The sequence below is a fragment of the Prunus mume genome, linkage group LG3 (genome assembly GCF_029339155.1).
Source record: "Prunus mume cultivar Tortuosa linkage group LG3, ASM2933915v1, whole genome shotgun sequence".
Classification (NCBI taxonomy): Eukaryota; Viridiplantae; Streptophyta; class Magnoliopsida; order Rosales; family Rosaceae; genus Prunus; species Prunus mume.
In genome coordinates, this window is record NC_142700.1 from 2,301,514 (window position 1) to 2,313,494 (window position 11,981).

The window sequence follows — 11,981 nt, forward strand, 5'->3', positions numbered from 1 at the left end:
TATCGTTTGCTTATTATTGTTCACAAAGTTAGTCATGATCTCTGAAAATGAAATGGGCTGGCCGATTCGTAATTTTCAACACATGGAAGATCGCAATCCCTTAGACCAATGAGCTTGTTGTCTGTTGGACAAATGAAATGGGTTCCTCCAATAAATACTCTTAAAATATTGGGTTCTTAGATTTAGGTCCAAAACAATTAGGTGTTATTGAGTTTAGTCCATACATTTTTTTGTTTTAGATGTACGTTCTTTGACTTTTATTATTTTTTTATTGTGTCGCCTTACCCATTCGGGTAAATAAGGAAAACACACTGAAAATCTAAATTTAATGCATTATTTCCTCATAATTGAATTTCTGATTTTAAATTTTGAATTATTTCCTAGATAATATTTACCTAATATATGGATAAAATACAATTTAATTAGTGAAAGTAAAAACCCACATATTATACCAATTATTCAGGCAATCACCCACATGAAATTATGTACCTAAATAAGTTGTATTATTATTAGCAATGGAAAAAACTTAGTTATAAATCATATTACCCATAAGTCAGGAACATAAATTAAAAGACTATGGGCTCGTTTAGGAGTGCTTCTTCCTGAAGCGCTTGTGCCAGTAGCACTTATGCCAATAGCGCTTATGACATAAGCGCTTCTACAAAAAAAAACAGTTTGTCGTTTGGATGTCACATTTAAAAGTGTTTTTACACTACTTAAAAGCGCTTTTGATATTTGTTGAGTGTTTGACTGACATAATAAAAATACTTTTAAAAGTACTCTAAATTTTTTTAAAGAAAATAAGCCTTTTTTATATTTACAGTAAATATCTCAATTTCTAGAAGAAAAGAAACTCCTTGAATAGAAATCTTCCGTTGAGTAATTCACAATTAAGATGTTGGTCTTGCAGTCGATCTGGGTTTCTGGTTGGGGATCACAAAAGGAACTGGATGAAGCCAAGTTGAATTTTGCTAGTGCTGAGGTACCAAATTTGAATTTTCAATGGGATGCATATATCTTTGCCTAATCTTTCTAGGCTCAATAACCTAATGGGCTGTCCTGTTTGATTTTCTTGATTCTATACAGGGTGACCACGTGAGTTTCTTAAATGTCTACAAAGGATTTCTTCAGTTTGGTAAATCTTCGCAGTGGTGTCATAAGAACTTTGTAAACTACCAAGCCATGGTGTGTATTAGCTGGTCTGATCAATTTAATAGATGTGGAATAAAATCAAAAAATAAAGAGCAAATCTCTTCAATATTGAGAGAAGCTATGAGAGAGATGGAATAGAAGCTTAAGGGTTTTCATGGTTGTTTTGGCATCTGATAGGTTTTGGCTTGGGTTTTTCGCAAGTGGTGTTTTGGTTTTAATAGGAGAGAAAAAAAAAAAGAGATGGTATTTTGGCATTTAAAAAAAATTAAATATGGGTATTTTCGGAATTTTAAAAGCTTCATTAAAGGGAGCCAAGTGCTTCCTGTGTTTTTGTCTTACAGCGCTTTTAAGAAGAAGCACCTCTCAAGTGCTTTTGGATCTCACCCAAAGCGCTTTTGCAAGTTTTGCCAAACACAACTTTTAAAAGATATAAGTGCTTTCACCCATTTAGAAGCGCTTTTTGCTGCTCCAAAAGTACTCTCAAACGAACCCTACCTATAAGTTATGAACATAAATTAGAAGACTACATATAAGTTAAATACAAAAATAGACAAAAAAAAAAAAAAAAATGTAATCCTATGTGGGACAAAAGTGAAAGATTTGTATTAAAATCACCAAATTCAATGATTAAATCCAACTTTTCAATGGAAATTAATCTATATCAACTTTTATATAAAACTTTTTGTACGTAAGGTATGCAGAGCAGTGACTTGAAAAAGAAAAAGGTGGTTTTGCCATGCTAACTATTGCTTAGTCATTTCCGTATAATTGCATGCTAGCTTTTGCTTAGTCATTTCCATGTAACAGTTGTAATAATTAATGGCGAATCGTCTTGTTGTGTATGGAAAAATAGTTGTAGTAATATTATACAAATATTATGACATTCCTCTTAAATTCTTATATGCACCCTCTTTTCTTTGTTTTCTCTTTCATTTTCTTGTCTAAATTTCTTTTAAGTTGCATATATTTTGTTACTATAAATAAATGTTAGGTTATTTATACACAAAGTAAAAATAGAGAAATTGATAAAATTAGGTTGATTTGTCCCAAAAAAAAAAAAGGAGTTTGAATTTTTAAATGTCCTCCCTCTAATAGTCATAGACAAGCCAAATAGAATCATACACATAGAAGAAACAAATCAAAAAAGCAGTGTATTGCACATGGCTGCATACAATGGCGGAGGTGTACCTGCACTAAATTCAACAAGGCTTGCATTTTAAACAAGGCTTTAATAACATTTTTTAAACAAGGCAATCATTTCGGGTTTAAGCAATTCCTTATTCTTCTTCTTTTTTGTCTGAGGTTTTCATGATATGAAACTTTGTCGGCAACAATTGTAGGTTAATTATAATGTTAATTTTTTTTTTATGACTTATGAATGATATTGGTATTGTTTAAATTATAAGCATATTAGGTTGTCATTTTTTTTATAAAGCTTTTAGCCTTTCAAAATTGCACATCCGCAAAAAAAATTTACGAGTCTGCCAATGACAGTAGAACAAGACGTTCCACGTGAAACTTAGAAGAAATTAACCATCTCAATCATGAGTCGTGCATTCCATTGCTTTTGGGATAAAAAACATTCATGCCAAATCTTGTTAGGATCCTCTCCTTTTCCTTTTGAATTCGTAGCATTTTTGCTTACAACGTTAACCCAATGTGTACCCTTATTACCCTTTTTAAAAATTGACATATGTCTATGGATATAACTATAGTTAACTTTTTACTTTTTATTTTTCTGATGACATTTTCATGAGAAAGAAAATCCTTTTAATAAATTAAATAAACAAAAATCAATTATTAAAGAAAAAATAAAAACCCAACAACAGCCACCACAGCTCCACACACCCACCCACCCAACCAATGTGGTTAGCCATCCCATCCTTCCAACCTCGTCAACCACCGCACCTAGACGGCAGCAACCCCTCTTCTCCTGACCTTTTGGGTATGTATACAGATGGGCGTTAGATAAAGGTGACCACGAGGTTCCATCTTCTGCCCCATAAGTTTTGCAGAGAGGTGGAGAGGTATGTCTCGTTGAAATGGGGCAGCTACAATGATTAGAAAAATATAAAGTAAAAATGTAACTATGGTTAATTTATAGACATGTGTCAAATTTTGAGAATGTTGGTGAGTGTACACATTGGGTTAAAGTAGTGAGCAATAATGCTCCCCAAAATGGTTACTTTACTTAACTTTAATTAAGTAGGTCATTAACTTCGAACCACATGTACTTCTTCGTCAACATCAGTAAGAATGGCATCAATCCAAACAACGAGGCTTTATTGATGAACAAGTAGACAACATCCATATTCCATCCACGTAAACGGTGGAATATTAATTACATGGAAAGGCCAGCTTATGTAATTGCATGGCTCCATAATCCAAACACTGATAGAAAATCAGATGAACTAAAAGCGGGGCAACGCAGGCCATCAATTCCGCACAGACATTATTACATTAACACAAGAACCCACTTTATTGATTCATTAAGGGCCGCGATACTTAATTGAGATCAAGAAGAATACTCGATCTTGAACCCACCAATGGTGATCGGCGAGTTCGAAACCCTAGGCACCAAAGTCACCAGCACACTGCTGTCATCCTCCGCTCCCAAGTCCTCCAACAAGTCCGTTATCCCCAATTTCAGGTTCGTCTTCGTCTTCGCCTTCGTCGTCTTCCCTTGTGGCACGTGCACGAAGCTCCCAGCAAACTCGGACTTGTCCCTCCGACTCAGCGACTCAGCGTCGTCGTTAATAAACACATCAAACTTCACCGCCTCGGTACCCTCGAACTCAATGTCCTTGATGATCAGCAGCTCCTCCTCATCAACCTTCTCCTTCTTGCTCCTCTTCCTCGGCTTCGGCCTCGCCACCTCAACCGTCGTCACCTCAACCAACGTGGCCGGGAACTTCGACGTCAGCTGCGTCGCAGCCACCTTAGCTTTCGTCTTGTTCTTCGTTTTACGAGCGGTTGGTTTTGTGAACAGCCACGGAAGACTCGCAGGTTCGTAATTATATCGAAGCTGCTTCTCTGGTTCGAGGCTGTCCCGAACTTTACAGTTCACAAGCTCAGCATTCTCGTCGTAGAACAGAAACTCGGCGTCGAGCCAATCGGTGTCGGTGATGTCCTTGCGCTTGCCTCCAAGGGTTTTCCAGATGTTCCACATGCGGTCCACGTTGCAATGGTGGGCGTAAAACAGGGGATCACGACCGGCGGAGTAGAAGTTGCCCATGTCCTCGTGGTGGGTCTGGCTTGGGTCGCCGACCCATATATGGATGTTGTTGTGAGGCATGTTCTCGATGGTGCCGGGGTATTTTCCCGTGTTTAGGTTCCCGGCCCTGTACGCGTGGCCGAAAAACAGATCGGGGGTTTTGGCACCGGAAACCATCTGACGGTACATGATGGCCAGATTCTCGTCTATTCTTGTCTGTTCGTCCACGTCATCGTCTTTCCCACCGTAGCTGAGGTCCACCAGAACCGGCGGCTGGTGGTCGGCGTTTCTGTACTGGTCGTAGAGTGGGGAGCTGGTGTCAGTATAAATGTCTGGAATTGGGAAGCCTACAGAAACATAGCAAGTGTCAGAGTGAGGAGCTCAATTTTAAGGAGCCATATGAAAATATACAAAAGTATTGAGACAAATTTTTCAGAAAAATGCAGTGGCAAATGGATATTTTTCTACTTATTTTCGGAGATAAATGTTTATGTTGACAATATAAGGTGTACATTCTCAATTTAACCATACAAACATACCATTTAATTAAGAGTAAAATAATAACGAAGAAAGAAATTAAAAACCTACCTACTGGAGAGTCCCAGTTCCAGTATGGAAGAGCGAAAGTTGGGTCATCAATGAGCTTGCCGAGGATTCTCTCGTAGAAGTACAAGTACATGCGGTGGAAGGGAAAGAAGAGCCATGAAAAGTGAACTTGGATGTCATTGTCTGTAAACCCTACCTGTGGATATGCACCGTTACAGTAGGCACAGTGAACTTTAGCTTGTTGCACCATGCTACGTGGGTCGTCATCGGGTAAGGCTCTCATGGCGGCTTGGGCTTTCTTGAACTTGGCCAAGTACTCGTCCGTGACTTGTTGGGCGGCGGGCCTCGTCCGCAGCGGGATCGACAGGTCTGGTTTGAAGGTTTTGATCTTTGTCGTCACGGGAGGGCAGCAGGGGACGGTTTCACTTCCTCCGGGGGTGATTTCGGCCGGCTTGCACGTGGATAAGTCGGGTGGGGCTATCGGGTCGGCGAAGGCGAATGGTTTCGGGTCGAGGGCGGTGGCCCCATACAAGCCGCCGAGGCCAACGAGGATATTTCTCCTGTCCAATTTTCCCAATAAACGAGAAGATTCTTCTTGTTGTTCATTTTGATTATTGCTATTGTTATTATTTGTGGCTTTGCATGAGATTGATGACCTGCGTGCAACGTGGTGCTTGCTTTTTCCAGATAAGGAAAGTTGGGATTTGTTTGGGAGGAAAGTTGAGAAGGAATTGGTGGAGATGAGAGAAGAGTAAGTGCCCATGGTTGTGGCAGAGGGTGCAGTGGCCATGGCTTTGCTTCGGTCGGTGGAGCGCTTAACGTGTTTGCTCTTGTTATAAAGGCCAACTGAGGATCCAACTATTATTATTTTTATTTTCCAAATAAAACGATGTTTATTGAAAAGATAAAATTAGAAATTATCTTCTACTGAAACATCACCGTATCCTTAGACTCTTATTTGCTTTTATTAATACCTCTGCCCAGTGGCCAACCTATTAAGGTGTAAGGATGTGTATCATCTTATCTCATTGGAAAAATTATTGTACGTATTTTAAATTGCCCCTTTACTCAGTTGGTGATGGTGCACTCCAGATGTACAGATTACTTTATTTCTATTTTCAACATTTAAATAAATGTCTTTGTCCTTTTACTTTCATTTATTTAAGTTTACAATATAAATAAGGAAGTACCCCCATTTGGATTCAAATAAAAAATACTAAAAAATCAAATTCCGACAAAATCAAAATATGAAAAAACGGTTTTAGTGCAAAATACAATTTAGGCTAAAAATGATGGTTCATTAAGTCAATATATACTTCATAATAAAATCAAGTTTTTTTATTTAATGTGTAAGGAATAAAAGCCCCCAAAAATTATATTGCGAAAATGATTATTCCGAAAAACCATTTTTCATACTTAGTCAATAATTTTACATAAACAATTTTTCATGTATGATATGAATGCATGAAGGGGCTTAATGTCAATCTAGGTAAAAAGCCTTAGATGTTCAATCCATAAAGAGTTTTTAGCGTTTCAAAATTGCACATCCGTTAAAAAATTCATGAGTCCGCCAGTGCCTCTGCCAGAAGCTATTCGATCTAAGTCCAATGCATGATATTTATGATAAAATCTCCCTATATCGAATAGATGGATAATACCAAGCTTACCACATTGTGTATTACCTCTCTAATAGAGGTAGAGCCCACTAATATAATGGAGTCCACCTCTATTAGAAAGATAATATACAATGTGATATAAAAATATAATAAGCCTAGTATTTTTTTTCAAGAAAACGACACATGTCAAACAAAAAAGAAAAAAATGTCCAAAAGAGAATGTTAGATAGAAGATTGCTAGCATTGCCCTTATATGACATAGAATACCCATGTTGAATGTGGATATTTATTAGGGTGAAATTATTAGAGAGGAGTGATCCTACGACCAAGTTGTGGCATATCAGTGTGTTGACTGTACATGACAGATGTAGGACCAATGACAATGAATGATTGGGTAAAGAAAATATTTGCTTTTAAGAGGAAATGTCATTCTTTTTATTCTTTTTTTCTTTTTTTAACACAAGGGGTTTAGATAGAAAAAAAAGAAAAAAAGAAGTCCTTTGTGTTTAAAAAAAGTAGACATTTCCTCTTTTTTGAAAAAAATAGATATTTCCATCTTTTTGAAAGAAAAATAATAATTGATGTTTAAAAAAAAAAAAAGTCAAAAGAGAATGTTAGAGAAGGTTCTTTCTTCTTCTAACATTCTCTTGACTTTCTCATTTTTTAACTTAAAAAACAATATCATTAATATATTATACAAGCTAATTTTTGCTTTCCAAGTTTACCCTTATTAAATGTATTCAATTTATCCAAAAAAATTTCACAATTTTCTTATCATCTTATTAATTTTTTTCTAAAGTCAATTATTTTTTTAAAAGAAAATATGTGCTTTTAAGAGGAAATGTCTAGTTTTTTATATTTTTATTATTTATAAACATAAAGGGTTTATATAGAAAAAAAAAAGTCTTTTGTGTTATATAAAAAAGGACATTTCCTCTTTTTTTATTTTATTTTTAAAAGTAGACATTTTCTTTATAAAAAAATAATTGACATTTAAAAAAAAATTAATAAGGTAGTAAGAAAGTTGTGAAATTTTTTGGGATAAATTGAATACATTTAATAATGGTAAATTTGGAAAGCAAAAGTTAACTTGTATAATATATTAATGATATTGTTTTAAGTGTAAAAAAAATGACATATGTGAAATAAAAAAAATATATATCTAAAAGAGAATGTTAAATAGAAGATTGCTAGCATTATCCTTATCGGATATAGAATACTCATATTGAATGTGGATATTTATTAGGGTGAAATTATTAGAGAGGAGTGATCCTACGACCATATCAGTGTGTATTGACTGTACATGACAGATGTGGGACCAATGACAATGAATAGTTAGGTAAAGTCATAATTGTTCTTTGAAAGAATTAAACACGAGGGAAGAGAGGTACGGTCATCTTGTCATCTTTCTGAATGTCTTGTCATATCATCCATCGACGGCTATGGCCTACCTACAGCTCAAATCGGACGACCTCGAGCCTTCGAATCTGATTAGTGGATCTCCCCTCGTCCTCTACCAATTTGCATTCATTGCATTACAATACAGCACTACGTATAACAAAATTTGTGTTATAATAATATTCGAGCTTTTTAATAAGAAATTAGTATATTAATTGTTAATAATTAGACAAAATATATAAACATAGCATAATCCACATCTAAAAAGAGAATTTTATCTTTTTAGGTGTACTATAAAAATAATTCTAAGGTGTCATAATATCCAGGGTGAAGGGCAGATGAGATGAGTAATGGCAGTCAGTGAGATTTGTAGTGGCAGTCACATGTGGTCATCTGACGGTCGGTGTAAAGACATGTGCTTTAGATCCATTCAGAAACCAAGTCGAAGATCTAGAAAATCTTACGGAGGATAAGACTATACACTCTATTAGTAGTGCATTTAAATTTAGTAACACTTAAGGTAGACCAAATTTAAGACAATTCGCGTACACATGCACGTGGGTATGTCTAGTAGGACAGAAACTTTTATAGAAGTATCATTTTTTGCTATCATGATAATTAATAGTGATATCCCTATTAGCCTTTCGGCACGCACTTCTATATTTGTGAGAGGTTTAAAAAAAATAAAATAATGAATAGTTATGTTCTATAAAAATATGATTAATTATCTGATTTTTCTTTTAGTTTTAATTTTTTTAAATATGAAAAAGTGAATTTATCATATTATCCTCATTAAATTAATAATTTCAATTCTTAATATTTGCATTAACTAAAGGCATTTTCTAGCATTTTAAATGCTTCACCATTCTCTACCTTTTGCTTTGTATATATAGATATAAATTATTTGATAGGGATCCACTTTTCTTTTAATTTTTTTTTAAAATTTTGAAATTTACAATCCCGACGTTGACCAATGAGGAGGCTATGTGCAAATTGGGCATGAATCTCTTGTGTTGGACTGATTTTGGGCTAGCCCAATATTCTGAATTTGTGAGCGAGTTAAAGTTGAATGACCCAAAATGTGATGCGTAATTTCAAACCATTAAGGATGACTTTGTTTTTGTTTGGAGTGCCAAACTCATCACCATTTTTTTTTTCCCAAAAAATCATCACCATATTTGATGTATAGTAAATATTGAGAGCTCAAGTAATTTTATAGTGAGGGCCTTGTATATGACTCGTAAGTGAAGTTTTATCTTTTAATCGTTGAATAAACTAATCAATTTGATCCAACGACTAATCAATTTGATTCAACGGTTAAAAAATAAAGCACCTAAATGCCATATATAAGACCCTCGTTACAGAATTCTTGTTGAGAGCTCTATTATTAGGACATGGAGCAAGTAAATAATCACCAATTTCTATCCCTTCCTTTCTTAAATTAAATCTCATATTCGTTTAGGATGAAATCTAGCATTTTCCCAAGTAAATATAATCAGTCTGATTTTCTATAAGGAAAGAGAAGAAAGATAAAGCCATAAGGATAATTACTGCTAATTAGCGAAAGCAAACAGAATTACAGAAAGCATTAACAACAGAAAATACAACAACAAAAAACGACATCACAACAGATCATACGGCACACCTCTCCTCTCCTAAGCTACTTTAGAAACTCGATCTTGATGTGACGAATTGTGACAGGTCGTTTCACGTACTTGGGGACCAGAGTGACCTTGATGCTGTCATCGCCGTCGGCGCCCACGTCGTCCAATAAGTCCGTGATCCCAAGCCTGAGGCTGGTCGTCACCGTCTTCCTCTTATGCGGCAAATACACAAAGCTTCCCGCGAACTCGGACGCGTCGGGTCGACTCAGCGAGTCCTCGTCGTCGTTCACGTGCACGTCGAACTTCACAGCCTCGTCTGCCAAGAACTCAATCCCCTGAATGGCCAGCACCTCCTCTTCTTCTTCCTTCTCCTTCTTGGTTCTCGACTTCTTGGGTCGCGGCACAACCACGCTGATCACCGAGTCAAGAGTGATCGGGAACTGAGTGAGTTCCACAACCTTGTTGTCTGAAGAAGTCTCGGCCGCATATGCTGCTGCTGGTTCACCCAAATCCCCTGTTGCTTGGCTCATCTTCGATCCGCAGTAGAAACCTCCGAACCCTCCTAGAGTTGCGATGAGAAGCTCTCTCCTTTCCAATTTCGCTGCTTTAACAAGAAAGCTTGCTGCTTTACGATTTCCCAAGAAGGAAATTCGAGAAGGGTTTTGAGATATTGAAGAAGTGGAGAAGGCGGTGGTACGATTACGATTGAGAATGACGGGTAAGGGCGGTGAAGGCGAAAGTGAAAGAGAAGCCATAGCTGATGGATGGCTCTGGGTTTTTAATACTTAATTGTTGCTTTCGTCTATCAACTATTCGACGAAATGTTTGACTGACTAGTTGGTGTCGGCATTAGAAACAGAGCAAAGACTAATTGTACAATGTGATCTCTCCAGCAAAGTTCCCAAATAAAATGACTTTAATTTGCAATCGCCAAGATAATATTTAATTAATTTTAGAAATTGGATACAACAGTGTAACACCTTTTCAAATCCATAGAGGAAGCCCAATAACTGATATCTCTTGCGGCAACTTCAAAAACCAATAATAGTATAATCTGTTGCTTAAGTTTCTAGCCTTTTGTCTTTTGGGGTGTTGTTTGAGAGCATTCCACTAAAATTTCACTGCAGAAAAGAACGTGTTACGTGAGCTTGCATCTCCACTTTTTATCTGCATTTGCTTGGCATCTTGTGACTTTTGGGGTTGGGAAGGTTTGGGGTCTCTCCCAATCTAACATATAGATTGATTGTCAAACTGGTCTTCCCGCAATGAAGAAAATGTTTGTTTTGCATGATTTTGTGGTTAACTAATCAAAACAACAATGCTACTTAACTCGTATGTGTTACACAAACTTATAGGGGATGAAACTTACACAAGTTGAAACAGAGCAACTTGATTCGGTATCTTAATTCATTATGCGGTCGTAGGCTCAGGCTAAGGCTAGGCAAAATAATCGATCTTGATCCCACCAATGGTGACAGGACGCAGGACATACCTTGGCACCAAAGTGACCTTTATAAAGCTCTCATCGTCAGCTCCAATTTGCTCCAACAAGTCCGTTATCCCAAGATGCAGGCTGGTCTTCACCTTCTTCTTGTACTGCGGCAAAAACACCAAGCTCCCAGCAAACTCGGCCTTGTCGGGTCGACTCAGCGAGTTCTCATCATCGTTCACATGCACATCAAATACCAGAGCCTTATCTGCCACAAACTCAATCCCTTCAACCACCAGAACCTCCTCTTCCTCTTCCTTCTCCTTCTGGCTCCTCGACTTCCTTGGCCTTTCCACAATCACACTGATCACCGAGTCCAAAGCTATGGGCAGCTCACTGCTCTGCACCAGTGCTACTTTTTTTGGGGTCTCTGCCGCATTTGCTGCACCAAAAGGCCTTGTTATGCCGGTCAGATTAGCCAAGGCGAGCCCTCCTAGACCAACAAGCGCATTTCTCCTCCCATCAAATTTTACATGGTTTTGGTCACTATTGATTGTTGCTTTACATGATCCTCTGACACGATTTCTGGGTAAGGAAATCTGGGTTTTGTTTGGAAAGATATGATTGATTGAAGGGGCGGGGGAGTAAAAAGTGGTAATTGTGTTGGATGATAATGGGGGAGGAGAAGCCATGGCTTTGTTTTGTTTTCTTTTCTATGAACAATTTATGGAACTGCTGTATTTGACAATTTGTGATGACTAATCACATTTACAGCCACAGAAATAAAATCTACATAGGCATAGTTGTTGATAAGGACGAAAATTTCTTATTGACAATTTGTGATGAATAATCACGCCCACCTCACATGACTTGTAATTAGGCACGTCCCAAGTTTCTAATATCTTCACTCTTCTTTGGGTTGTCGGCTATGAAGACTACGCACATGCTAAGTTAGTGCAGCCCAAAAATTGTGCTCATGGAGAGATATGTTTGCAGCCCAACTTTTATACTGACGATCGAGG

At 37.0% G+C, this 11,981-nt stretch overlaps 3 protein-coding genes across 3 annotated transcripts; all 3 read right to left on the reverse strand.

Annotated features, from left to right (window-relative positions):
• Positions 1–3,416: 3,416 nt before the first annotated feature.
• On the reverse strand, positions 3,417–5,854 carry LOC103324682 (polyphenol oxidase latent form, chloroplastic). Its single transcript, XM_008226781.2, has 2 exons — positions 4,955–5,854; positions 3,417–4,713 (listed from the first exon to the last, which is right to left on the reverse strand). The coding sequence occupies exons 1-2, from the start codon at positions 5,700–5,702 to the stop codon at positions 3,668–3,670; spliced, it is 1,794 nt and encodes a 597-aa protein (XP_008225003.2). The 5' UTR covers positions 5,703–5,854; the 3' UTR covers positions 3,417–3,667.
• A 3,602-nt stretch (positions 5,855–9,456) lies between these two features.
• On the reverse strand, positions 9,457–10,832 carry LOC103324684 (polyphenol oxidase, chloroplastic-like). Its single transcript, XM_008226783.3, has one exon. It carries the CDS (start codon positions 10,283–10,285, stop codon positions 9,587–9,589), a length of 699 nt encoding a protein of 232 aa, XP_008225005.1. The 5' UTR covers positions 10,286–10,832; the 3' UTR covers positions 9,457–9,586.
• Positions 10,797–11,651, reverse strand: LOC103324683 (polyphenol oxidase latent form, chloroplastic-like). The gene has a single exon (XM_008226782.3). It carries the CDS (start codon positions 11,649–11,651, stop codon positions 10,968–10,970), a length of 684 nt encoding a protein of 227 aa, XP_008225004.2. The 3' UTR covers positions 10,797–10,967.
• Between the last annotated feature and the right edge of the window lie 330 nt (positions 11,652–11,981).

Coding starts and splice junctions, on each gene's coding strand:
- LOC103324683 (XM_008226782.3), bottom strand. CDS start 11,651: ATGGCTTCTCCTCCCCCATTATCATCCAACACAATTACCACTTTTTAC.
- LOC103324684 (XM_008226783.3), bottom strand. CDS start 10,285: ATGGCTTCTCTTTCACTTTCGCCTTCACCGCCCTTACCCGTCATTCTC.
- LOC103324682 (XM_008226781.2), bottom strand. CDS start 5,702: ATGGCCACTGCACCCTCTGCCACAACCATGGGCACTTACTCTTCTCTC. Junction 4,714..4,954: donor GAACTGGGACTCTCCAGTAG/GTAGGTTTTTAA, acceptor ATGTTTCTGTAG/GCTTCCCAATTCCAGACATT.